Source organism: Oenanthe melanoleuca, chromosome 1A (assembly GCF_029582105.1).
Source record: "Oenanthe melanoleuca isolate GR-GAL-2019-014 chromosome 1A, OMel1.0, whole genome shotgun sequence".
Taxonomy (NCBI): Eukaryota; Metazoa; Chordata; class Aves; order Passeriformes; family Muscicapidae; genus Oenanthe; species Oenanthe melanoleuca.
Genome location: NC_079334.1, coordinates 33,875,949 through 33,903,227, shown reverse-complemented (window position 1 = coordinate 33,903,227; position 27,279 = coordinate 33,875,949). Strand labels below are relative to the sequence as shown.

The 27,279-nt window shown below is 37.9% G+C and overlaps 1 protein-coding gene across 5 annotated transcripts in view; it reads left to right on the top strand.

The window, feature by feature from the left end:
- NAV3 (neuron navigator 3) overlaps positions 1–26,643 on the top strand; it is a 248,387-nt gene extending 221,744 nt beyond the window's left edge. For all 5 annotated transcript variants that reach the window (XM_056516356.1, XM_056516355.1, XM_056516353.1 and 2 more), the window contains 14 exons: positions 1,134–1,255; positions 3,045–3,217; positions 5,581–5,734; positions 8,471–8,645; positions 12,377–12,474; positions 13,093–13,188; positions 13,463–13,631; positions 14,365–14,600; positions 16,539–16,693; positions 17,576–17,647; positions 18,074–18,270; positions 18,851–18,969; positions 21,637–21,840; positions 23,959–26,643. In XM_056516356.1, coding sequence (XP_056372331.1) covers positions 1,134–1,255; positions 3,045–3,217; positions 5,581–5,734; positions 8,471–8,645; positions 12,377–12,474; positions 13,093–13,188; positions 13,463–13,631; positions 14,365–14,600; positions 16,539–16,693; positions 17,576–17,647; positions 18,074–18,270; positions 18,851–18,969; positions 21,637–21,840; positions 23,959–24,078 — 2,090 coding nt within the window. In that variant the 3' untranslated portion in view covers positions 24,079–26,643. The remainder of the gene's footprint in view (positions 1–1,133; positions 1,256–3,044; positions 3,218–5,580; positions 5,735–8,470; positions 8,646–12,376; positions 12,475–13,092; positions 13,189–13,462; positions 13,632–14,364; positions 14,601–16,538; positions 16,694–17,575; positions 17,648–18,073; positions 18,271–18,850; positions 18,970–21,636; positions 21,841–23,958) is intronic.
- The last annotated feature ends 636 nt before the right edge of the window (positions 26,644–27,279 follow it).

Here is a 27,279-nt window from a genome sequence, read left to right as displayed (position 1 = left end):
GGAAATGGTGGGCATACTTGTGGTATTTCAGAGCTGGAAACCTTGCACAAGTTTCCTGTCTGTCAAAACTCCTGGAGCTTTACCTTCTGAGAGCTGGGGGGCCAGGAATTGATGAAGAGTTAACTGTGTCCCTGCAATTGACTAATGAAGGGTGTGAATTGTGTGAAGACACAAGTGAAGTCTTAACATGGTTATAGCTTGGGAATCCAATCAAAGTTGTAGCTTTGTAAATTTGGTGTTCGCGTTGATAAGAGGAAGCTCAGCTCCTTCATGAAGTTCTAACTCAATGTAGGAAAGCAGGTTTTAAATTTCAGATGTCGAATTAATTTGTCATTGCAGCTTGGCAGATATTGCATGATAAATATTTACTTCAAAAGTTCCCGCTGAGAAGCAATAGCAAAGGAATTGCTTGAAATAAATAATCGTGGTATTTGTTTTTGAGAGCGTTATTGATCTTCCATTAGAGAGGTCATTATTTAGGTGTTTGCCTTAAGGTCATTCCACTGCATGACTTGAGTGTAGCAAAACAAATTTCTAGGAAGTAGAAAATAATCTAAAAAGTAATTTCTCTTGCTATTAGTAGGCATGTTCTGCAAGAATAATTTCCATTGGTTAAGATATAGTTATCAGAGACTTTTAAGAAATTGAAACTCAGAAGCCTCACCAACCACTTTTAATATTCTCCACTTCCTGGTTACTTTGTTTCATTCATTTTTAATTACCTCCTGCCTGTTTCTTTCCATCATGGTTATTAGAAGGTAGCATCTGAACACTGATTAGGGCTGCTACAAGTTGAGTAGTGCCTACAGTCTGCAGAACTGTAATACACATGGCACTGATATGTCAGGTAATCCATGTGCTCAGCTATGAGGATATACTTGCATACATTGCTGTGAAGGGTCATTGCCTTCAGGGCAGGAACAGCCTAGTTTGGAGAAGCACCTGAGTCTTGGATTAATTGTATTCATCCCCCTCGGTCCCTATGTGGTTTCTCACAGGCTTCAATAGCTTGCAAGCATCAATGCATTTTATGTTAATTTAGACTGCTTTTGAGGATGCAGATGCTACATAAATTAAAAAAATACTATTGTATTGAAACAGAAACAGGTTTCACAGTAATTTCTTTCCTTTAGATTTACGTATAAGGCGGCAACATTCTTCAGAAAGTGTTTCCAGTATCAACAGCGCTACAAGTCATTCAAGTATTGGCAGTGGCAATGATGCTGATTCCAAAAAAAAGAAAAAGAAAAACTGGGTGAGTACTCGGCAGGTTTAAACCTATCTTCTAGCTATATGTCATTTCCTAGTGTCTGAGTAATGTAATGGTCCATTTCATCTACAGTGTTCTTGTGGGGCCAGATGGATATAAAGAAATTCATGTGTATCCATAGTGTGACACTGCCAGCAAACTAAAAATTATTGAATATCAGCAGGGTTTTATTGTGTAAGTCAGAGTAATTATAACAAACAAAAGTACAAGCAACAATTACAAAACAAAGCAACATCAATTTAAAATAGCTGTTTTGACCAAAACCACCTCTGGGCCACATTGAAACCCTGTTTGATTTTTCTTCAGTTGGAGGCTTTTTCAAAAGCTTGACTCAAATATATTACCCAGCTATGGAGGAATTGTAAATCTGTTAAGAATTCTCACTTAAAAGTAGTATGGTGTTTAAAGAAATTAAGATGTTTCTCAACCAGAGCATACAAATACCACATACTACTAAAGATTTAATTAAATAATTTCAATAAAGAACCAGAAAATATGTTTTTGTTGTTTAAAAAATATTATTTGCATAAACATTTGTTTTAAATTACTGATGAGCCTTTATTCCCTTGATTTGTAATTCCACACTCTTTCATGTTTCTGCAAGGTGAACTCTAGAGGAAGTGAGGTGAATATAAACCATGGAAAAGTTGGCATGCAACTATAAAAAACCCTATCTTGGCATGATTGCTGTTTATTTTGGCAGTAGGCTTTTATACCTTCTAAAACCAAATTATCCTGTATGTCTTCTCAGTTTGTCTTTATTAATTTTAATCTCCAAGTTTAGGCTACAGAAAGGGGGAGTGTAGCCAAAATCCATTTCTTTCTCATCAGACATCATGAGCTGGAACGGACTTAAATATTGTCTCTCATTAAGACCAGTGGTCACACTCCCCACTCTGCAATTATACCATGAGAATGATGTGCTTGAAGTCCTCATTTTTTCATAGAGGAACCAGCTGGTGGTTGTGTTCTGTACAGTTTTGGTCAGAACAACTTTCTGAAAATAAAACTAAATCCTTGTTTTTCCAAAGATGAGTAAGTTCTGTATTTAGATAAAGGTGTGAACTAATGAGCTAGTTAATTTTGACTGCAGACAAAACTGTTGTCATCTTGGCTTCTGAAATAAATGGCTCTTTGGCTATTCTGTCCCTTTTCAGTACTGGATACAAGCTTCTAGAGGGAACAGGCAATGCTTGTACTTTCAGGGATCTTACCACTCTAAAGGAAACTGCAACAAACAGCATATACCTTTCAGCTAACATTCTTCTCAATAGTACAACTAGGCAAACCTCATGTCCCAGCTTAGATCATCTTGATTGTGATCCAAATCATAGCATTTGCATAGTTTGACCATTCAAAGTTCTAATGGGGTAAATAAATTGGCAATTGGATTTGTGATTTAAGCATCTAGTTCTGCCTGTACCTAGATGCAAAGTGGTTATTTAAAGCCACCCCTTTGAAGGGAATGCCATGGGAATGGGATTCCACTAGGGCTTAATGGCTTTAAATGAGCACCCCTCCCCAATAGCTGTACCACTCAGTCCTGCCCTTTTTCCATAGCATTACTTTTGCACTGCGCTGGATTAATAAAGTCAGAACAGAGCACTGTATCATGTTTTTAGAGATACTGTGTTGCATATGTTAATACCTTGCTTCTGAGTACTGACCTCAGGCAGTGGCTAGGATGGCATCTGCAAACTAACTCTTCAAAACATGAGCTGCACACAAAGTGCTTCAATGAGGACAATAATCTTGCTCTGTATTTGTTTTCCAGCTAAGAAGCTCTTTCAAACAGGCCTTTGGAAAGAAAAAGTCCACCAAACCTCCTTCCTCACATTCAGACATAGAAGAGCTGACAGACTCCTCTCTGCCCTCCTCGCCTAAATTGCCCCACAGCTCAGGAGAGTGTGCAGCCACATCGATGAAACCATCCCAGTCAGCATCTGCGTAAGTGTCTCTTGGCAAACGGGATGGGCTGGGAAACAGAGGCCTCCAGAGTGGCCATCTGCAGTTCAGAAACCATTGCCAACAGCTGAGATCTTTTCATCCTGAGCTCCACCCGTGTGCCATATTTCTCTCGAGTTTCACCATTTATACTCTGGTTCTGCAGCAGCCCTTTATTCATCATCTTTCCTCCTTTCACAGACTTTACCCAAAATCACCTAGCTGTACAAGCTTCCAAAAGCTTATGTTGTGCTATCTCTGCACCATTAGCAACTCTTTTGTATCCACTCAGTAAAGGCCAAATCTTGAATTTCATGACATTCTAAACATGCTTTTTTTTTTTTCCAGGTGGCTATGAGTTTTTATAGTATACTCATTCCTCCAGTTATTATTTTATCTACTTCGTAGCTACTGATGTATATGATTTTTAATCTATTTCCCCTCTTTTATCAACTTGTAGGATTGTTGGATATTTTGTGGGATTTTACTTTTATATTATATAAATATATTTAATATAAATAATATATTATAAATATTTATATTAAATAAATCAACACCCTTAAGGTTTCAGATCTGAGAACAAGTCATCAGTTGTCAGCTGTCCCATTTCTTCAATATTTTTTAAATATCTGATATGTTCTTATAAAGTTCCCAGCTCTTATTCATATTCCTCTGCTTTTTTTTTTTCATTCTGCTAAACTCATGTCTCTTTCTAATATGGGGAAATCTACCTCTTTGACCCAAAAAATGCCTGCTACTGATGCTAGCCTTACTTTCCCTCTCCTAATTGAGATTAATCAGGTCACAATTACTCTTTCTTAAGGCACTGAAGGAATTCTAGTCTCATGACTGTGTTATTAAATAATAAATGGAATATCCATGGAAATAAAATTTCATTTCTTATTTGCTGAGCATAGGTAGGTATGGACACATCACAGAAAGGGCTGTGCCATAATATTTAGGAAAAAAAATCCTAGTGTATGTCTTTATGATTTTTTAATCACATTTAAAGTATTTGTGCATATTTTGAATTATATTAATTATTTTTCTTCCTTTATTTTACATATATTTTATTTACCATGAACATCTTCATCTTCCCTTTGCTTAAGATTTCTTCATATATTTTCTTGACCGAGTCTTGTGTTCTAAACCATTACCTTTACTTTCTTCCAATTGCATCTGTCTAATACATCTGTGTGCAGGTCATCTCTAGTCTGGGCATCAAAGAAAAGGCAAAATGGTCGTGTGGTCTACAAGCATAGATCCCGGTAAAGCTGAGTGTGGGGCATGGAGTTCTGTACCCTACTGCTCACCTGAAGAGTGCTGCATCTTCTTTCCCAAAATGCATTTGCATGCATTCTGGCAATTAAATGCTGACCTTTGTTTGTTTTCTTTTTTTTTTTTTTTTTCTTTTGTATTAGCAGTAATAATTGCAATAATAATACTTATTTTCATAAAATACTTTTCATATCGGGATTTTTCTGCAAACTATTAACTATTTATAGTCACAGTAATAAAGAACATATAACATTTACTGAATTGACTGGAAATACTGCTTAGTGTAACAATGTAGTCCAAATTCAGTGTTTTATTTTCCACTGGTGGTTCTGATGATGATACAAAGAGGCAAAACAGTCTGACATGAGAGCTGGATAGTCATGGATCCCTGAGTGAGTCATGTTTCAATCTTTTCTTACAATATAGTGGCTTCTCCCCTTAAGATAAGTGCTCATGAAAAATAAACACATGGTAACCAACTTCAAGGGAAAAAAACAAGGGTTTGATACATGATTTCATATATCATACATTACAAAATGACAGGCTATAGGCAAAACATCGGCCATCACAAATCAAAGCCATACAGATCAAAATCTTCTAGGCCATGAAGTCAAGGACTGTCCCTTTGTGTTATATTCAAATCAGAGAAAAATATTGATGCCTAACAAATAATAAATATCAGCAGTACAGTTTAATCAGCACACTTCAGTTCTGACTACTGTTATGTGGAGAAATCATAAACTTTGCACCAAAGAAATTACGTGAGTATAAAATCCAATTAAAACCAATGGATGATACACACTCAAAAAAGAAAGATACCTGAAAAGTAGTTAAGAATTTGTTTTTCGCCATAGTGAACTAAACTGAAAAGCTATAAAGCAATCTGATCACATCTTCTGGAAAGGGCTTATTTTTCCTTTTTTTAATTTGCTGTTTGATCATTTTCATGTTTCTTTGATAAGTTTCTTTCTTCACTCATAGGTTTCACCAGCAGCAAGCATTTTTCTGTTCTTTGATATTTAATAATGACACTGCTTTGGGGAGAGAACCGTCCTTTAATCTCCTGCCTGTTTCCTGCTGCTCTTTAGGATCTGTGAGTGCACAGAGGCAGAGGCTGAAATTATTCTTCAGCTAAAAAGCGAGCTGAGGGAGAAGGAGCTGAAATTAACAGATATTCGTCTGGAAGCCCTGAGCTCTGCACACCATCTGGATCAGATCCGGGAAGCCATGAACCGCATGCAGGTCAGTGCAGAGCTTAATCGATGGCAGACATGCACACCAGAGGTATGACTGCTGTACTTCCTTTCCCAGTGCTTTCCTGCAGGCACCAAAGAGCTGTCAATACAAAGTTAATTGCTGGATTGACAGTACTTCTGAGTGATGGGTGTGATAAGTGTTCACCTTATGATAAAGACATTCTTAGCATATATTAATAGCTAAAATGTGTTAAAGAGATATGGAAAAAGACATAATCCCTGCCCAAAGGATATTTATTATCTCAGGTCTATGACTGGGGTAAGCAACATGACAGAGAAGCAGATCAAAAAGTGATTTCTACAGCATTTTAAATCCTTGAGCCATGGAGGGGCCAGGATGTTATGTGCATACTTTTTCATCATTTCTGATTCCTAACTCAGTTATGGCTTGCCAAGGCAAAGAACATAAAATGGAACTAAAAACTGTATTCAACATCATAAAATTTTGCTACATTATTTTGTTACACTGCTCCAATTCCTTCATGAGCACATTTTTCATTAGAAGATTTTTCCCTTTCATGAGGCTGGAAGCAAATGGGAGCATTCTTCAGTGGAGCACAGAGCTTTATGGTCTCAACTCTGTTGCTTACATGCAAATGCCCACTACCATGGTGGGTGCCCAGAAGTATCTATAATATCCACACAGTATAACATGCTGTCCTTGAGCAGAACTGGGCCCTTCTGGAATGGCAGCTCAGATACCTACATCATCCCTGAAGGCATTATAGATCTGTGTTTGGGGAGCAGAATCAAGGCCATGGGCTGGGGATTCAGGTTGAGACAGGGTTGGCTGCATTTAAAGCTCTAGGAATGAGCTGCATGGTAAACTTCTGTTGTAGTCAATTGAGTTTTAGTCCTGTAGTAGTGAAGGCTAAAGAGCTGTCCTAAAATTACCCCAAGATAGGTACAGAAGGTGAAATGGAGTTCTTTGAGCATAGGCACTTTCCATTTGAACCAGCCTCAAGTATTTGCATCTGCACAGGACATTTGGGTTTAGCATTCTTCCATGGAAAACCATGTCTGTCACTGGAAACCCAGATTTGCAGAGCTGAATCAAGCCCAGCATCTTGCCGCCTGAATTGCTCTGTGTTGGGTACTTAGCTCAGGTGCACCTTTAGGCAAATCTGTGTAGATGCCCATAGCACCTGATTTCATAATTACAGAAATGGTATGCTCAATGTCTTTTCTATACCTCTTTGTATCAGTCTCAGCCAGATCTTTAAACATCTATGATACCTGCCACCCTCCCAGGTGCTCACACCACAGGGTGCCAACATTACTGTGGGACACTTGGCTGAAGTTCAATTAGAGAAAGGCTTATCAAGAACTAGTCCATAAATATGGTTTCTTTTGACCAGATACAAGTAAGGCATTGATCTTGAGGCACTGAAAGGTTTTAAGGAACTATGAGGAATGGAATACAGTTAATTGCAGTGGTAGAGAAAAGGATTTGAACTTCCTCAAATCTGGACAGAGGTAACTAGTTGAGATGCTGTTGCTAGTAATCACCATTTCTGAAGTTCACCTAAAAGAACAGGCAGCTGCCTTGCAGTTGCCAAACTGGGATGTTTTAGAGGATTGGTGAGGACTGGTAAGAGGAAAAAATAGGACTGGTGGAAGTGATGAGTACTTTTAGATTTAAAGCACCTTAAAAACCAAAAGCTCAGATGAATTGAAGACTGCTAAGAGCTGCATAATTAATCAGCATAAATTGCAGAGTGGCTCCTGATTTGAGCCCTAGACTAAACTGAGACACACATCTATCATCTTCTGTTACTATTATGCTGGTTTGTCCCTTCCCTATCATTATCTCCTCACCTGTGTGTATGTGATCTAATCTTTTTGTAGCTGTAGTGGGTTTTTTTTTTATTATGCCATCCATCCCTTACATATTGCATACATACTGTGTAATATAGCTGTGCAGCCTCCATAAAAATATGGGACTTCTAGGAGGGTGATAGTGAATGTAGAATCAAATTTGAGGTGCAGAACCATCTGCAAGAATAAGCAGTTGCTTTGTAATGTGCTTTGTGAAGTGACTGGAAGCTAGATTTAGCTGTTACCAGACTGTTCTCAGGCTAAGTTTTCATTTTATTATTGTAGATTCAATCATCACTTGGCACCACAGAGGATTTAGCTAAAAAAAATCCAGTTGTTCTGATTCATCTGTCACTGTCTGTTTCATCAGAGAGAGTTTGCTCACTGCTACATGAACAATCTTGTGTTAGAATGATCAAAAAGTCTTATTTGATAGCAAGAAGGGTTATGAAACTCTTAAACTATCAATTTCTAATTTTTCATTTTTAATTTATTTCTCTGTGAAGTTACTGCTTAAATTTTATTTTCAATGGCAGCAATAATTTTCTGTGACTTTAGAAACATTGAAATATCCTGTAACTTTAGAAAGTAGCTGAAAAAATGGGGATAGCTGGGGAAATTCTAACCATACTCACATTATGGTCAAACGTACAAAAGTTTGAAGTTTGTATTGTTTATAATCTATCTTGAAGCAAAAGCTAAAACAAGGTAATTGGGAATTTTCCTTCATTTGAGAAGTAAAGACAATCCATTTTTCACGGTGTTATATCTCTGCTGTGAAAGTGGTGAACCAGTTAACTGGTTTAGGTCAGGGAGGGGAACAGCATCACCAGACTATCCACCACCATAGATTTTCCGAAAGAATAACCTGCTGTATTTCTGTGCTGGTTTATTTTGTCTATAGAATGAAATTGAGATACTGAAAGCTGAGAATGATCGCTTAAAGGCAGAGACTGGCAACACTGGAAAGCCTGCCCGGCCCTCCTCAGAGTCCTCAAGCAGCACATCATCTTCCTCATCACGGCAGTCCCTGGGACTCTCTCTGAACAACTTAAACATCACAGAATCTGTCACATCAGGTAAACACACTTTGGGCACATGCATGTCTCAGCAGTTAGTAAGAATTTTTCAGCCCCTTAATGGGCCACATAGGAGAAGCATGACTGGAAATTAAAACACCTCAGATCATTCAGGTTAACATCAGATATATATTCAGTAACAGATAAGGAAGAATGCTAGTGGTCATGTCTGAAATGTAGGTTTAGAAGCCCCTGAACAGCAGTAACAGACTGTTCAATATGTTTGCTTTGTTCCTAGCTATGACAGTCTCTACCAACGTAGTTTACAATACTCTTTGGTCATCCAGTTTACAATTTCTTTGAAAATAAATGTCTGTTGAAGTATACATGACAACCATATTCATATATTCTCTTGCCCATATGGGATAAATATGAGTATAATATGTGAAGCTTTCTTCTTTTGGTTTGCAGATCTATGATCATTCAGTTAACTCCCTTAACTTTGTATTTGCAGCTAAGGCAGAAGTGGTCTCAGTAACTTTATCCATTACATTTTTTTAATTTGGTACAGCTAGCTAGCCTATGTTGGACCAAATCACCATTTATCACAGGCCATTTATTTTTGACATTTATCACAAACCCCTGCTGGCCTATTAGGCACTCTCATTGTCTTCTGTGAATGAAGGAAAGCAGGCAGAACTTTTGTCCACATCCTGAATATTAACATTTGATTATTTTCCATGCCATGGAGTTTATGATAACAAGCCTTCTACATTTGTTTTGATAATGGAGCCAAGAAACAGAAGTGCTGTCTCTAGCATTAGAACCAGGAGTAAAGCAGGAGCAAAGCAGCACTCATTAGCATAGACGCCACAGAAATTATAATGCAGTCTCTGGAAGCAATAAAAATGTGGCTAATAACTGTGGAAAGAGTCTAGGCAAGAATATAGCTGGGAACATGCCAAACTGACTGTAATTTGGATTGGCAGTTAGTCATATTATCTTGCCAGTCATTGATTACATGGATATTTGAACATTTTTTCTGGTTAATATCAGATTTTGTATGAAAGTTGGTATATTTTTTATTTACATTCCAACTCTTTGAGAGGTTTAACTTTTAGCATGGAGGACCCTGAACTAGGCCTCAACATGCAATGAGGTGTTGCAAAAGCAGAGAGAAAAAAATTTAACTGCTCACAGATCCACACATATTAAAAACAAACAAAATCAAACAAACATACAAAAAAACCCAGAAAATGTAACAAAATTTTTTGCAATATGGTGGTTATAGAATGTCTCTCATGAAGAGCAGCCATTAGCACTTTGCTGCTTGGCACTAACTCTGTCTAGATACAGGAATAAACATGTAGGAAGAAAGGTCTGAAGAAAAGGAGGGGAAATTAGATGAGAATACAATGGGTGAAGAGGAAGGGGGGAAAGAAAAGGGAAGGTAAAAGATAACATAAAAGAATGAAAATGAAGAAAATTAGGAAGAAGTGTTGAGCAAAAGAATAGAAAAAATAAAAGCTGGAAGAGAAAAAGAGACAGGGGAAAGGAACAAGAAGAAGGAGACCAGGATGACTGTGAGAAGTGGTTGGATTCGATGATCTTAAGGGTGTTTTCCAGCCTAAATGATTCCATTATTTCATAAACTTTATATAATTTTCTGTGTTATTGTTCTAAGCATTTTTCTCACATGCAAAGTATTTACTTTTCATTATAAGAAATTAAATATATAAGGGTGCCTAATGAGATGTAGATAATTCCATTTAATTATGAATCTAGAATTTTTGATCATTGTAATGATCATTTTGTTGCTATGCCAGAGAACTTGGAAGGGTGACAGCAACCCACTAAGCCTTGTGGGATTTCTGAGACAGCTGGAGTGCTACTGAACAAAAGTCTCTGAGATATGGGGAGGTTAATCATGATGAGGATTAAGCTCAGAGAATTGAGTGCTTTGGCTCTTCATATTATAAAAATGCCATGGTTCTTCCTGGGAGCAATGTCTTTAATTAACCATGGTCATCTGGAAATGACCAAAGCTATCCACTGTCACTTCCTAAGGGTGTGATGATGCCCCCCAGACCAGTGTGAGTGGTAGCCTGGGAAGGGCTTTGGTGGTTACTGACACCCCTACTTCAGTCAGTCACTGGGGTGAAAGGAGCAAACAAGGACCAGTACAAGGCTGGCCCAGAGTGCCAGAGCTCTGACAAGAATGGAACTGAAGTAATCATAGCATGCCTAAAGTGCAGACTGGCTGGGGCTAATTAAAACAATTAGTACCACCATGGAATTAGAGGCCCTTGGTCATCTCCTCAGCCTCTGGTATCAGTGATAGAGAGAGCTCTTAGAATTAGTTCTTTTGCTATGGAGTGCTTCCTCATTCCTAAAGACTTAAAGAAGAATGAGTTTAAAGGGCTGCATAAGGGTCATTTAGAGATGGAAAAATTTCACTATAATTTGCCCTCAGACAAACTATGACATTATCAAAGCTCTTAAGTTTGCTCAAAGGTTTGCCAAATATGCCAAAACACAAGACAAGTGAAGTGAAACATTCAATGCTGACACAGAAAATCTGTCTGCCTGGAACAAAGCAAACATAGATTTATTAAAACCCACAAAAAAAACTAAAATTCTTCTTTGTTCAACAAATTAAAAAATACCAAAAAAAAAAAAACAAAGAAAACCCCACCACAACCCAGCAGCAGAATCTGCATTCTATATCTGCATTCTATATCTGCATGTAAGTTAGCAAACTTCTAACATTAAAACTTATTTTTAATACATTAATTGAAATTATATTCATAAGCCTTCCTTGGTTTTCCTTTGAACAAAGGGCTTACTGGAATCTTACTGGGACCTCATTTAATTTTGATGAAATGTGACCTTGTGCAGACTATGTCATGAAGTTGATGTTTTTTTCACTAAGAACTAACAGGGCTTAGGTTAGTGCATTGCAGCACTGGCCTTTGAAGAAAATGCAAATCCATAATCTCATCTAATTTTATAGTTAGTTTAAATGTCTAACAATAAAATCTCAGAGAGAACTTCTAGAAGAAAGCAGGAGTTTTATCACTTGCAATAAAGCCGTATGCCTAGCTTTTAACAGAAATACATCTGCTTTCTCATTTGAGGAATTAATGAAGTGGTAGAAACAGAGGTGCAGAGCAGAGCAAAATTACCCTTTACCTCCAAGAAAAATGGAGCCTTTCCTTAGAGGAATGGCTGCAAATAGAGACCCATATTCTGGAGGAGTCCAAAGTGGTGTTCTAATGGGGGTGAAAAGGACTCTATCCATGCCATATGTAGAGAAAGTAAAGGAATCATCTGGAAAGTGAAATAAAATGGTATTTTATTGAACAGCAAAAATATCAATGCAGGAATTTCTTGTTTTATCTTCTTAAAAAATTCTAAAGGGCAAAATGGGTGCCCAAAGACATAAATTTACTTTACTTTTTAAACAACATTTCTTTGTGAAGATATTGTAATTTTTAAAAAGTTCCAAGCAGGAAAGCAAAGACAAAATTTTATTTGTTAATGGATTATCTATTCATTTCTACATGATCAAAACTTCTATTATTCCTGCAAAAATTGACAACTTGTAACATTTTTTTTCACCTCCAACAGAATGGCAAATTAGAAACAAGTACAGATTATAACAATTGCAAGTTGCTGTCATGGAAGTCGTTCTTTTTAACCAAAAAATTATTTGAACAAATATTGAACTGATGATGTGAACATAACTGATGTGATTTTTCAGACTGATCACTCCTGTTTTTTTAATGTAGATATTTTGTTGGATGATGTCACTGATGGAGCACTCCACAAAGAAGGTCACAGTGTCAAAATTTTAGTCACTATAAACAAAGGCTACAGTCGAGCCAAGGTAAGTGCATTATCCAGAGCAGAATTACAGCTCAAGCAAATGCTGGAATATAGTAGCTCAATTATTTTTCAGTATTTTAAGCCAGGAACTGAAGGGAAATATCCCATAGATAGCAGCTCTCTTCTCCATCATCCAAGTTCAATACAGTTAGGCACACTCCATAGATGAATGTCATGTAGCCCCTTTCTGCCTTTGAGGTGGCTTAGACACTACCCATTCTTAGTTTAATTAGTAGTAGGATGTCCTGGGACTTGCTGTCTCTGTTTAAAAGTCATTAGAAATTAGATTTATGCCTTAGGGTGCAACTATGAATTTGCTGATGAAAAATTGTCTTGCCATGTTTTCATGTTCTGTGTTATAAAAAATTATAAATACAGTGCAACCCTTTATTTTCAGTCATCTCTTTAAAAATACAGATGCAATCAAAGAGTAGAACAAGATTCTGTATTCCCTCCTTTATAAAGAAAATCTATACCAATTTCTCTCACAGAGATTACCAAAGTTTTAACCTCTCATTCTAAATAATATTCCTGTTCTTCATTAGGAGAGCTATGAAATCTTCATACAGAGCTAATTAGCACCATTTTTAGTCCAGTTTCCAAAAATCTCTCTTTGCAGGATCAAAAGCCACATGCATACCTGATAGGATCGATTGGAGTCAGTGGAAAAACAAAATGGGATGTTTTAGATGGTGTAATCAGACGTCTCTTTAAGGTAAGAAACTGAAAAATTGCTTTGTATTATCTTATGTATTATTACAATTTCCTTTCTCAGTTTCAGAAAATTTCTATATTCTTTGAGTTGTCTTGCCAAGTTTTTGTTTTGGTTTGGGGTATGTTTTTTTATATATAGCTAACACCTCTATTATTCTTAATATTGCAGTTTGTTGGTGTTTCGTTTTGGTTTTTTTTTTATTACTGTAGGCAATTTTCCAAATAGCTTTCATTCAATAAATATTTTTATGGCTTATGTTTTCATATAATTTCAGGAGTATATTTTTCGAGTTGATCCAACTACTAGCCTGGGTTTAAGCTCTGACTGCATTGCTAGCTATTGTATAGGGGATGTAACTAGAGCCCATAGCCTAGAAGTGCCTGAACTGCTGCCTTGTGGATATCTGGTTGGAGATAATAATGTCATCACTGTGAACCTGAAAGGTAAAACACCTTAAGAATACTTCTGCAGATACAGTAGAGTTCTGCACTGCTGTTCCCTATCCTTTTATGTTGTTTTTCCTTACACCTGATCTTTCTGTATTGTCTCTAGCTGAAGGACATATATATCACATAAACTATCTGTAAGACATTGCATTATATCTATCACAGCCTTTTGAGGGAAATCTAATATGTCCTCCCCTGCCTGACTGCCAAATCACAAAAAAATACGGATTTCTAAACAGTGGCAAAAAAACCAGCCCCAAAACAGAGAATACAAAATATTTATGCTTTATTCAGTTCCACAGGAAAATTTCTATACATTTAAAAAGCTCTAGGGATTTGTTATTGGAAGGGAGAGGAGGCCTTCAGGAGGACTTTACATACATTGATATGACAACTGGTAACCCTTATGGCTGTCAATTTGACCTTTTTTTGTCATCGTTGCCAGTAATGTCTGAAACATATATCTTTGCCTCACTGAGCCTTCTCTTCACATTTACTTTGATTGCATCCCTCCCACTCATCTCAACTCATCACTGCTGTTTAATTTTTAGTGGAAGGATACCAGAATTTCTACAATAAAGAAGTCCTTAACAGTGATTTGATTTATAGGATTTGATTTAAGAGGTATCTTACCTTGCTTTGGGCAGAGCACTGATGCCATCAGATGCTGGGCCAAATAACTACCTTAGCAGGGATAAGACAGGCCATTTTTCTTTTCTTTTATCCCCAGGAGTAGAAGAAAACAGCTTGGACAGTTTTGTGTTTGACACATTAATTCCTAAGCCAATTACCCAACGGTACTTTAATTTACTGACGGAGCATCGCAGGATTATTCTGTCGGGACCCAGTGGCACAGGAAAGACCTATTTAGCCAACAGGCTGGCTGAATATATTATAACTAAATCTGGCAGAAAAAAAACTGAGGATGCAATTGCTACTTTTAACATAGATCACAAGTCAAGCAAGGTAAGTTACAGTTGAAAACATAATCTATTGCCCAATTTGTAGTGATGATGCAGACCAGATTTCATTAGTTGGTGTTCTCTTTTGCTGCTCTGTTAGCATTTCTTCCCACAAGAATTCAGTCTCCAATCCCAGTGATGTACAGGGACCAGATCTTTCTGCTCTGAACAAACCATTGAAGCACTGTCAAGGAAGTCTCAATTTTCCCCCTCTTCAGGAAACCCACTTTATAGAAGCAGAATCCAGCTCCTATGTAAATTAAATTTTTGGAGTGTCTTTAATTCCTTTCTCAGAAGGTTGGCTATATACTAATGCTATTTTTTTTTTATGATAACATCAGCCTTTGTTAGCAAAGATTTCAAAGGAGTGATTTGAAATTACTGTCTTAGGCTCAATTTCTTAATCAGCACTGGAGAGATACAGCTGTCATGATTTCTGGTGTGCATCAGTCAGGAAGCTGGCCATACTGATATTGCCTCACACATCACATCACATCACACTCTCTGTGATTTACATAGCTCAAATTATCAGGTTTTTAGCAGGACTACTGTGCTAGCCACAGATAATGCCATTCACTTGGCTGTCCTGAATTGAGTGTACTCCTAACTTGGTACCTGGGGGGAAAAAAATAAAAGGGTTTTCCCAGAGCTTTCTGATTTGCACAGAAAGCTAATGAATGCTATCATAAGAAGGGAGAATATACAGATCCCAAAGGGGCAAAAGGACCATTCTGGCAAAAATAACTGCTTTCCACTGTCTTTATCCAGAGAATTTGTGATGCCATTTACTTTGGCAGAGAATATGTTTATGTTTTATTGTTATACCATACACATCTGTAAAGAAAATTGTCCCACAAAAGAGCCAGTTTTTGGATTTCTGATAAATTGCTTGGTCTCTGTGTTTTGATGTTTGGCTGTTATTTTTGGGATTGTCTTGGTTGGGCTTTTTTCCCCTTTTTCTTCACTTATATAAAAATTCATGTAGAATTTTTGAGTCTGTAATAAGAAAAAGAAAAAGCAACACTGTCAAAAACCAAGGGTGTTTGCATAACACAGATGGTAGTATTCCATGGAAGAAACCTATAATGTTCCCTGAGAGACACCTGATCATAAAAAGACAAAGAAAAATCTTTCTTGAAATAAAAAAGGTGCATGTTTCCATTAAAGAGGAAAAGTTTCTGCTATCCCTGATCCAGAAAATGAAATGGCAATAGGAACTTTGTCCATAATTTCCAACCCTGACAAAATTAGGTACCTCTAGAGATATAGCTGTAAAACTTGACTAGCCCAAATTCTCAAGAGCAACTGCTGACAAAAATATGAAATATTGTGATTTTAGAAAGCTCTCTATTACTTCTGCACTAAACAGCAGCCAGACAGCTGACAGAAAATAAGAATTTACACAACAAATTTTATTATGAGGTGTGATAAAGCATCCCCAAGAAGGCAGGAAGATTTTTAGTGAGAGTGCTGAAAGGAGATATCTAAAGGAGCTGTTCAATACACCAATCTTGTGTGACAGTGTGATGGGGTTTTAGTATATAAATCTGGTATTCATAAGAACTAAGGTCCAAAAATTAATGAGTATCTCAGCCCATCGGAAATGTCATGTTTTATTGCAATGTATTTTCCTCTGGATACAAGAGATTTTATCAGCAAATTTCTAAGGAATATATCCCCCAAGTCAGAATGCTTCAGCCATTTGCCTTGTGTTTAGCACCTTTTTTTTTTTCTAGCATGTGGCTGTGTAAGCAGCATGTTTTCTTGCATGTGCAGATCCAGCTGAGTGATCCACAGAAGGAAAATTCTTTAGCAGTCGCTTTATCTTTCTGAACTTTTTCCTCCAGTAAAATTACATCTGTGGTCTAGTTGGATTAATCTTTTCTGGGCTTGGGGCATTTCTTTGAGGTTTTGTTTTTGTTTTTTATTAATTCTGCTGAAGGATCTGCGACAATACCTGGCGAATTTAGCTGAGCAATGCAGTGCTGACAATAATGGTGCTGACCTCCCTGTCGTCATAATTCTTGATAATCTCCACCACGTCAGTTCTCTAAGTGACATCTTCAATGGTTTCCTCAACTGTAAATACAACAAATGGTAGGTAGTACCTCTTCTCTCTCCTTACACACAGCTTTTACAATTAAAACAATAAAAGATCATTGTTGTTTTGCAAAATGAAATGTCCCAGTGAAAACTTAGGCTCCCATAAGCCTGCAAGGCTGTCATGTGCTTCAATAATTTTAACCCTTTTCAGCCAAGAACATAGTTGTCTCCATTTACATGACTCCCATGCTTCTCAGTGAGATGTAAATGTACCACAAAATTTAAGAATGTACTTAAACACTTGGCTGAATTATAGTTTTATCCTTTGCACCCTGTCAGATTACACAAGCTCATTAGTACCATGAGTACAGCTTTCACATTGTAATAGTGGAATTTGGGATAAACCATGCCAAACAGGAGCAGCTGTGTAGCTAGCAGATTTGCCCTTCCCACAGTTTTCCTGCAGCAGTGCAGAAATACAAAGTTGGGTAACTGTCCTTTGTTCTCAAGAAAGAGTAAAAATAATGTTTTCTAGAACTTTTACTGGTCTATAAATGTTGTTTATTTCTGCTGTAAAAGTGACATCATAGGGACTTCCCTTCATAAAATCATTGCATGCCATTTCTTACTCATGAGTTTCACTGGCTTTTGAAGTTAAAAAGCTAAGTCTACTGCCAAATTATGATTTACATTAAGACAGGGTTGCTTTATTTATTTCTTCATTACAGATGAGCACTAGTAAAATACATATGTGCAAGAGGGAAATCATACAAGAATAAACATTTTTAAAAGGGTACCTGAGAAATATTTTAAATCTATGACTCTAGTAGAGCCAGAGACCCTTTTGGAATTGGCCTAGTGCAGATAATAAGGAATATGCTCTGAATATTTGAATGAATTCTCCTTCAAAAAATCCTACTGCTTTTATATTTCCAGTCCCTATATTATTGGAACCATGAACCAGGGAGTTTCTTCTTCACCAAATCTGGAGATGCATCACAATTTCAGGTACATTCACTCTGTATTTACTGTGGCCATGTTTGCACAGCTCCCTGCTTCTAAGCCCAGTTCTTTGACAAATATTGATCTTGTGTCTCATCACAGTAAAGTATTTCAGTTTCAGTGTCTCTCCTCTATTGATGGGTCTCTGAATGCTGTTGGGGAATGGTAAAAGAAATAAGATAGTGTCTGGCACCTCTAGCAAGTTGCTGAAGATGATTGCATTCCTGCATTTCATTTGTCTTCAGCAGTGTCTTGAATTCCTACTGGACCCTGAAATGGCTGTGTTGAAACAGTGAGCAGCAATGAGGTTTATGGAGCAGTGTTGTACTTGCTGACTAATGGGACTTTATGGCATTACTTTTATCTATATGTTTAAGAGAAAATAATGTATTTTCTATTCATTGCTGCTTGACATTTATCTCTTCTACCCAGGTGGGTGCTGTGTGCTAATCACACCGAGCCTGTTAAAGGTTTCCTAGGCAGATATCTGAGAAGGAAACTGATTGAAACTGAAATAGAAAAGAACATACGCAATAATGAGCTTATGAAAATCATTGACTGGATCCCCAAAACATGGCATCATCTCAACAGCTTCCTAGAAACACACAGCTCTTCAGATGTAACCATTGGTGAGTCCATTGGTGGAATGCTTGAGCCTTTTAGGGATTTGTGAAGAATATATTATTATTTTTTTTTAAGTTACCATGTCCCAATGGGAAGTACAGCATAGGTGTGGGGAATTTGTCTAAAAGAAAATGGGAAGTTTAATGAGAGAGTATATATATTTGCTGGTAGTTCTTCCTTTGTTGCTAAATACTTTCAAGTAAAATATTGCAGTTTTTAAAATTAAATTTTAAAAACAATTACCCCCATAGTAACTTTCCTAAGCTTATTTTTTTTCTCCTACAATATAATTACAACAATAAAAACCCTTGGATCTGAGGCCTTTTAATGGGATAACTGTGTTAGCAAAGACATCTGCTTTTACATAGCTTTGCCATAAAACTTCTGAGTGTTCAGCAGGCCTTAAGATTGGACTAAATGGCTCTAGTTCATTTTTAATAACAGGAGACTGTTAGCTCCTTTAATGTACCCTGTTTTAGTGTTCTCTTAGCTTGAACTTGTTCCAGTGCTGCTCTTTTAATTTTGAGATTATTTTAAGTGTGTTTCCTAGTTCTACCTTCTTCAATTCACAACTTGACTTCTCAGGTCCCCGTCTCTTCCTCCCTTGCCCTATGGATGTTGATGGCTCCCGGGTGTGGTTCACAGACCTTTGGAACTATTCCCTGGTTCCATATCTTCTGGAAGCTGTGAGAGAAGGACTCCAGGTATGTCATTTGTTTCCTAGAATTTTTTTAATCCCTTTCAAAGGCTTTCTCCAAGCTGTTTTTAAACAGTGCATTCTGGTATGAATGCCTTTGCATTTGTAAGAGGAAAATCTTTGAATGGTTTATAGAAGGCAGACTCAAATTCCTTTTGACCTGCTCTTACTCTCATATATAACTTGGCTTTGCCTGCTCCAGCACTAGCATACCTTATATTTTATGGAAAGGGTTTTTTCTGTGTGACTGGAGGAAGGTGGGTTTTTTCCACTGTTTAAAGAGTTCCCAGCATGGCTAAAAACAGCTCAGATCGTCTCCCTGAGTCAAGGCAGTCCCAGCCTACCCTTGAATGGAACAGTTAATAAGCTTTACACTGGTGCCAGAAAATAGCTCTGGTCTGTGTAGTCCTCCCACCTCCTACACACACATGTAGGTACACAGGTGTATGGGGAAGAAGCTTGTGAACAAGGATGTTTTCACAGCATTATAGAAAGGCTTGGATTGGAAGGGCCCTAAAAGATCATCTAATCCCTGACCTTGAACACTTCCAGGGATGGGGCATCCACAACTTCTCTGGGCAATTTGTTCCAGTGCCTCACCACCCTCACTGGAAAGAATTTCTTCCTAACATCTAATCTAAATCTCTTCTGCCTTAGTTTAAAACCATTCTCCCATGTCCTATCACTATCTGCCCACATTGAAATGTAGTTCCCCCTCTTTTTTCTAAGTCCCCTGGAAGGTTGCAATGAGGTCTTCCCCAGGAGGATAACCCTACCTCTCTAGGCTATATCAGAGGAGGTTAGGATTTTGGATAATTCCACATCTTTGAAGGAAACCTAAATCTTTACATTAATCTATTCTCCTTTTTTTTAAAGAAATTTTTCCCTCAATGTTTAATTGGCTTTCTCCCTTTCCCATTTTTTTGTTGGTGTACTGCAATTCTATGTCCTCTAAAAGATGCCTTGTGGAAAGGCTTTTTTTTCCACATAGCATCTTTTCACATGACACCAAAAGAAATTACTGCATAGTGCAGGGGGGATTGTTATGGAGAAGGCAGGGAACTGTGTAAGCAGTTGCAGTTTCTTTATCACCTGTATTGACACAGTGACATACTGATGCAATGGAGGTTTAGAATCTTGCCTGTTGAATATCTCATGCTTTCCTAGAACTGCTTCTCTCTCTGGGAATTACAGTGTTTATGCCTGGTGCAGAATACTGCCAAACATTTGATAGAACAGCCACAGTGAGATTAACAGCACTTGTTTAGACCAGCTGTAAAAATGCAGTGATATTCTTCAGGCTCATATTTTCCCAAGCATACAGGATAACTGCTTAAATGAAAACTTCAGTTGTGCAGCAGAAGATGGCAGCATATAGAAGAAAATATGTTTGTTTCATGAGCTACTGATTTTTAGCTGCTTTGGATGGCTTCCATAGAATAAAATTATTAATAAGAAGCAGAAATATTTTATATCATATAATTAAGTGTTCCCAGAAACAAAGATGGATAGAAACTGCCTTTCTGGTTGGGTACTTTGCAAACTCACTTGTCAGATATAGGATTTACAAGTCTTGCTCTAGATTGCAGAAAAGATTTAGTTGCTCTTAATCTTGGATGAAGGGAAGTGCTACAGCCTGGAGTTAGCCTGCTGCCTCTGAGAAACATTTCTCTTGGTTTATTTAGGCAGATCCCTGTTGCAGCAGCCCAGCCTCAGTGCAGGGCAGAATTCTGAGTATCTCTGTGCCTAATACAGGGAACTTGGGTGCCTACCCTGCAGCTCTGCATTCGGGAAGTGCCTGGCAGCAGATAAGCACAACCCATCATCATTCTGCCTTTATCACTAAAGTCCTCCCTGTTATAGTCCCTTTAGGAGTGCAGCCCACCTACATCTTCCAGGAGTGTGTGCCTGCCAATAACACAGTGTTCTTTGGATTGTGTGGAACTGTTTGAGGCAGGAGAAATTACAAAGAGCCCTGGTGGGTGGCTCCCCATTGCAGTGTATTGTTGTCACAGCTAAAGGAAATCTTTAAAGCAGCAAGCAACCATTAAGGGCCCTCAGTTAACATGTTGCTTGTGAGCAGCAACACAGAGTAGGGTGAATTTTAGTGATGAAGCTACCAGATCTCCTAATGTTACAAAATTCTCATTCTCACTTCCTCTGTCCTCCTCCCAGATGTTATGCTTCATAGCAAGGAAAAAAATATCCCTTGTGAAATTCTTATCTTAACCTTCTGAAAGTTAGGACATGTAGGATGTGGACAAATGTCTGCTTCAGCCTCTTATTTTGCTAGGAAAGTGAACAATAGTTCAAAAAGTGCCAGCTTCTAATTCACTTCAAACAAAATCCAATTAACTTTAATGCTGTGTTAATTTTCCTGATATGCCTTTAGCAAATTACCTGGAGGTCTCATTTCATGTTGTATCAAGCACTTGTCTACAAATGTCACAAGTTATGGAGCATTTTCCAACTTGCAGCCACTGTGTGTACTGAAGGAGCATTAGTGGAGATGATCTGATCCCCTTAAGGTCTAATTTTGCCTGAGTACTGAGAACATCTGAAAGCAAATCTTTTTCTAGAACAGTTAAGATGTTTGTGGTGATGTTTTTTTCTGCTGTTACAACTGTTACTGAAAACTCTGTAGAATACTTACCTGTGTTATATCCATATTCAGATGTATGGAAAGAGAGCACCTTGGGAGGATCCCTCCAAGTGGGTAGGTGATACCTATCCATGGAGCTCTGCAACTCTACAGCATGAGTGGCCATCACTACTTCAGTTAAGGCCTGAAGATGTTGGTTATGAAGGTTATGCATCAGCAAAAGAAGGAACAACCTCTAAGCACGTTCCGCAGACTGATACAGAAGGGGATCCCTTGGTAAGATTCAAACTTTTGGGAAAAGGATTTTTAGTATGCACTTTACTCTCACATGTACTGTGCACCTGTTCCAGAATAGGCTTTTAAACTGAATCCTTCTATAATGTGTGAAAATGTTGAAAATAAAGGAAGCAGGAGGGCACATATCACCAACACCTTAATATGTCCTTACATTGTTTGTATTTCCCATTGCCCAGATGTATCTGGTACCATGTATCAGGTCTTCATCATTATGCTGTTTGGGTGCCACTCTCCAGCAGCTGATTTATCTATTTTATCATTAAAACATCTTTCCTCATTGGGCATTTTTTCATCTACATTGTACAAATGAAGGACTGCGATATTCCCATTATCTAACTTACCTACCGTAGAGAATTTAGTGAAAATAGAAATTAGTCATCCTCCCATTTCTCTAATATTTCAAGATAACTGAAGACTGTGTAATAGACTTAATGTAGAAGGAATGCAAGTGTGGTGGCATTAAATGATAAGAAGTTGATTTCCCTCAATGCCATGTGTTGTTTTATTTAAATGCAATCCCAGACTTTCAGGTTTGCCATTGCCTCCTCTGATAATGGGCTATTAAAATGCATATGTTGAACTGCTATTCTTATGTAGTACTTTCTCTGTGGACTGCCTTTATCACAATTCGAAATACCATTTTAGAGAACTGTATTTCTAGAATACAGGCAGCCCTTGGAAAAGCGAATTTGTTAGGGAAGAATGCATTTAACTCAACACTGTTAAGAAAACAGTTTTTCAGCCTCATTTTTTCACATTCAAAAACAAGCCTTGCATCCTGAAGAGGTGTAGAAAATCATCTTATTTGAACTCCTCTCCCATTCCATAAGCTTTCAGGTGATAATTTGACCCTGTGATTTGGGCTTCCAGTGAGTGTGTTGGACAGGCTTCCAGCACAGCATAATCTTCACTATGGGCAGCCTGAGTTTGGTGTCCACTCACCTCTGCTCCCTGCACACTGTGGTCAGCATCTGCACCTGAGTAAATATCACAAGTTTGAAAGTTGTGACTGGAGGGTTTGCCTCCAGTGGAGCTCATGGGTGAGCAGACACTGCACTTGTGGAAACAGGACACGTCCCATGCAGGCTGTATTGAACACCCACCACAGGTGTCCTGTGTTCACAAGCATGGATACCTATTAAAGCTTCAGGAAAAGCTACACAAAATTGTTGAACACTCTTCAGTGCCTAGAGAAAACTTCACTGTGCAAGTGAAAGCATAGAGATGTAAGGATTTCTGAACAAACTGGAAATAGGGGCTTGAAACACAAACCAGTAGGAATACATACTTGGCTTTGGTTTTTCTTTGCCTGCTTTTTGTGACAACAGTATATTTGTTCCTTGAAAAACACTGAAGTACTGTCAACATTGTTTGCAGTCCCTAGGATACTGGCAGAAGTGGATGCTTTATAAATAAAATCATGACCATTATACAGTTAGGCATCAAGCATCCAAGTAATTTTCTGGATCTTAATGCTGCTATTTGATGATTTTCAGATGGATTCCAGGTATCAATAATCCATAAATTATGGGGGGCTCTACTCTCCTGGGCTGGAGGATCTGTTGCTGTTCCACTCCTGAGATCAGCCCCTCAACAGCAGATGGGACTCATTTGTGAAGTAGCTGGCATCAGTCCACCCCTCTCTCATTCACTCCCCTCTTTCTCTTGTAGAGGGGGCATGTTACTGTGATTATGTTTTCAGTTGCTTTTCCAGTGTAAAGCATCTACACCATCCAAAAATTATCTGGAAGCTTGACTGTCTCCAAATATGGGCCCAGATGTCCAGCTGAGATACAGCTTCCTTCCTCTGCCAGTGTTGCAGCTGCAGCTGGCCTCACCCCTGAATTAAAGAGAGTTATCAGGCAGCTCCATTGCATCCCTGTTTGGACCTTTAAACTTTCATTTAAAAACCAGAAGGCAACAAAAAGTGTGCCAGTAGGAGCTGCTAACAGCCTGTCCTTTCTGAAATCCTTTTGTACAGTCACTCATCTAGGTACCAGCACACCTCATACAGCAAGGGAGCCTAATTAAATTTTAACACGGTCACTGCAGTACTAGATGAGATGGGATTATGTAAACATTGCTTTCTTCTTTCAGATGAATATGCTAATGAGGCTTCAAGAGGCAGCCAACTATTCGAGCGCACAGAGCTGTGACAGTGATAGCACCAGCCACCATGACGACATTTTGGATTCATCCCTCGAATCAACGCTCTGAAAGGGACAAGTCTTGCTGTAGGATGATGGTAAAATCTGTTTCCACTAGACCACTGCCAGTATTAAAGCAGCACACCGAGGTCTCTGAGTAAGAATGGTGTGTTGTAGGGAGGCAGGAGACCTAACTCTGCAAAGTCAGGAAGAAAAATTGAAGTGGAAAGCTTGAATTAGTTTAATTTCAAGGCATTTCAATACCTATGGAGCCAAGTGAGGTTCCATTTGTCAACTGGAAAGTGCCCTAGACCAAGGGCATCTGAGCAGATTGCACACGTGTTAGCCAAACTGGAATATTTTTTTCTCCTTATCCTCTTTGTCTCTCTCTGTCTCTCTGCGTTTCTCTGTACAAGTTTACAGCGAAACATCTTTGGCTTTTTTTCCTTTGGTTTACCCTGAGATGCTGCATGAGCAATGCAGTCTTCTAATTGTCTTCTAACCTCTGTTGTGCCGCATGGTGCTGGTCACAGGACGGCAGTGGTGTTTGTGTTATACACTGCTGCCCATTCCAAAAGGAGTAAAAGATGATAGAAACTCAGAAAGCACAAACAGTATTGTGCAATCACCAGAAAACATGACTGTGATATGCTGGATAAGTGCCAATTTAATTCTAACTGCCATGGTCACGGTGATGCGCTCCATCAAGTTTTTAGTACACGAGTCACAGATTTTATAAAGTTATTTTTACCACAAGGGTCTTTTTTAACCGCCTGCCCACTCCTTAACAACAGTTTTCTACCAATTATTAACCAACACTGATTAAAGGCTTTTTAGGGCTTCATTTGTTTGAGCCTTTTCAGTGAAAGAAGGAACATTTCTTATGGTGCTGTCTCACTGCCTTAAAACAGATTTCTAGAACAGTTTTACAGTTGGTTTAATTCCTAAACCATTGGTAATTTACACTGTTTTTTTCTTCATTTACTAATGAGAAAACATCAGTTAACATAGTAGCCTCATATCTGTATATCATGATTTTTTAAAGTAATGGATACAAGAAAAAACAGTTGCTATATAATATTTTTATCTTGTGAATAAATTTCTCTGCCTACCCTCAGAAGTACACAAGGAACCTAAACCCACTTTCACTGCCACCTAAATGCTGACAAAATAGGCTCAAATCCATTTGGTCCCATGGAATGGAATTTTTGGGAGGATAGATGTTTTGAATACTTATCCAGCAGAGCTGGATGCACTTGATGCAGCATGAGCACAAATATATGGGTTTTGTTTGGTTTGGTTTTTTTTTTTCCTTTTTCTAGTTTCAGCATGTTGTTTTGATTGCTATAGTTGTACATGAAGAATTCAGCATAAAAGAACACTGAAGCAGTGATGTCCACTGTGGAAGAGGAAGAGTTTATACTGTAAAAGTGGGTTGGTTTTGCACAGTCTACTGGGTGGGTATTGTAAATACAGAGAAAAAGAAAAAAAAAAAAAAAAAGAAAAAAAAAAGCCTTGCACAAATCAAAAACAAACAAACAAAAAAATTGTATTTTATTCTGTTGGTGTTAAGAGATGTTTCACTTGCTGAGATTTCCTGTATGTTGCAAACAAATACAGAATGCAAAACCTAAAATCTGTTATTACCTGGTGTGTTTGTCCTGTACTTACAGTTGTTACGACTATGCAGGAGCTATCAATGCTACAGTTAGCACGTTTCAATATCTGTATGAAACCAATACATTTTGGGGGGAAAAGTCTGAAAATGTTCTGAGTTCATATGTCATGGCAGGCTACATCCAGACTGCTCAGAGTAACCAGAAACACTCTTTTACCACGAGAGCCATGAGGTTAAAATAGGTGCACGTGAGCAAGAGGGTACCTAAGGGCTCTGGCATTGTGTAGTCATGTACTGTACACCTCCATGGATGTTACCTTCGGGATGTGTATCTGGTGCTATTCACTCCTCGTGGCCTCCCTGTGGCCACCTGCTGTAACTTTAAAAAAATCAGTGCAGTTTCCAAATGGCACTGAGCTGCATCGCTGAACTAGAGGTTCCTACACGGTGCTACTGCCCTAATAAAACTCTGAATTTATGCACGTAGGATTCAGTCTGACCAACATCGTGCCCCCCAAATCTGGATCCATTTCTGATGCAGAATGTCAGTTCATACACCTTGACTGACTCAAAGAACTAAAGCAGAGCTGCTCTTTCTTGTACCTGTGCTCTGAGCAAACCTGCAAATCTTTCCCTGCCGTATTTAGCTCACAAACACACAGTATTACATATACAAAACTTCCTGCAATACATCTCAGTGAGTCCACCTAGTTTACAACTCAGAAATTGTTTGTGAAACATTTGTCTGTACACATTTTATATTTTGTACATTTTTGATGTAACATATCTTGTAAATAGACAGAAACAGTGAAATAAATCATCTGAAAATTTTTGTAGTCTTTGTAAAACCCTAATAAGTATTTGGTGTCATCGGACTTAACTGGATGATGTATTTTCTATTGGTTTATTGTTCCTCTAGCTTGTAAACCAGCTTGCGTATATTTTTTTTTGCAGGTGTGCACACTGTATCTGTCTAAATTATTACTTTGCCATTAAAGTGGAATTATTTATTGAAAACACAGTCTGGTGTTTTTGCAGTCAGGACTACTAAACAGATATTATTTCAAATATATGAACATGAAAACAAAACGGCATACTGAAGGATGTGATTTTTCTGGGTTCAGCAGAATTAATCTCTATAGAAACAAAATTAAGTACTGTTTCCAGTTGCAGTGATTCAGCAGGATTTTTGAATGGCTGTTTCCTTGGTGGGAGCAGGTTATGCAATTCAGAAACAACTTCACTATCTCCCCATTATCAGGATTATTTTAACATTCAAGCCTATTGATTTTAGTGACAAAACTGGTGAAGTAAAATGCCTTATTTTGAAAACCAAAGAACTTAGATCTGCTTCATGAACAGGTATATATCAATATTATTTTATAGAATTCAAAGGGAAAAAAGTGTAATTTTCTTAGTCACCTAATCATAGACTTTGAATTTGGATGAAATCCTTATGCTCCTGCAAGTTGCAACACCTCAGCTGTAAATCTCAGCAGCAGGTCTGTAATTTCTCCTGGAAGTGCAATGTCCCAGGAAAGACCTTTAGACATATCAGTACAGAGTAAAAGATTCATCACCTCGTTAAAGATGTGGATAATTATTCACTGGGGGTTTGGGTTTTTTAAAGGCTTTATATGCAGTTAAATCTTA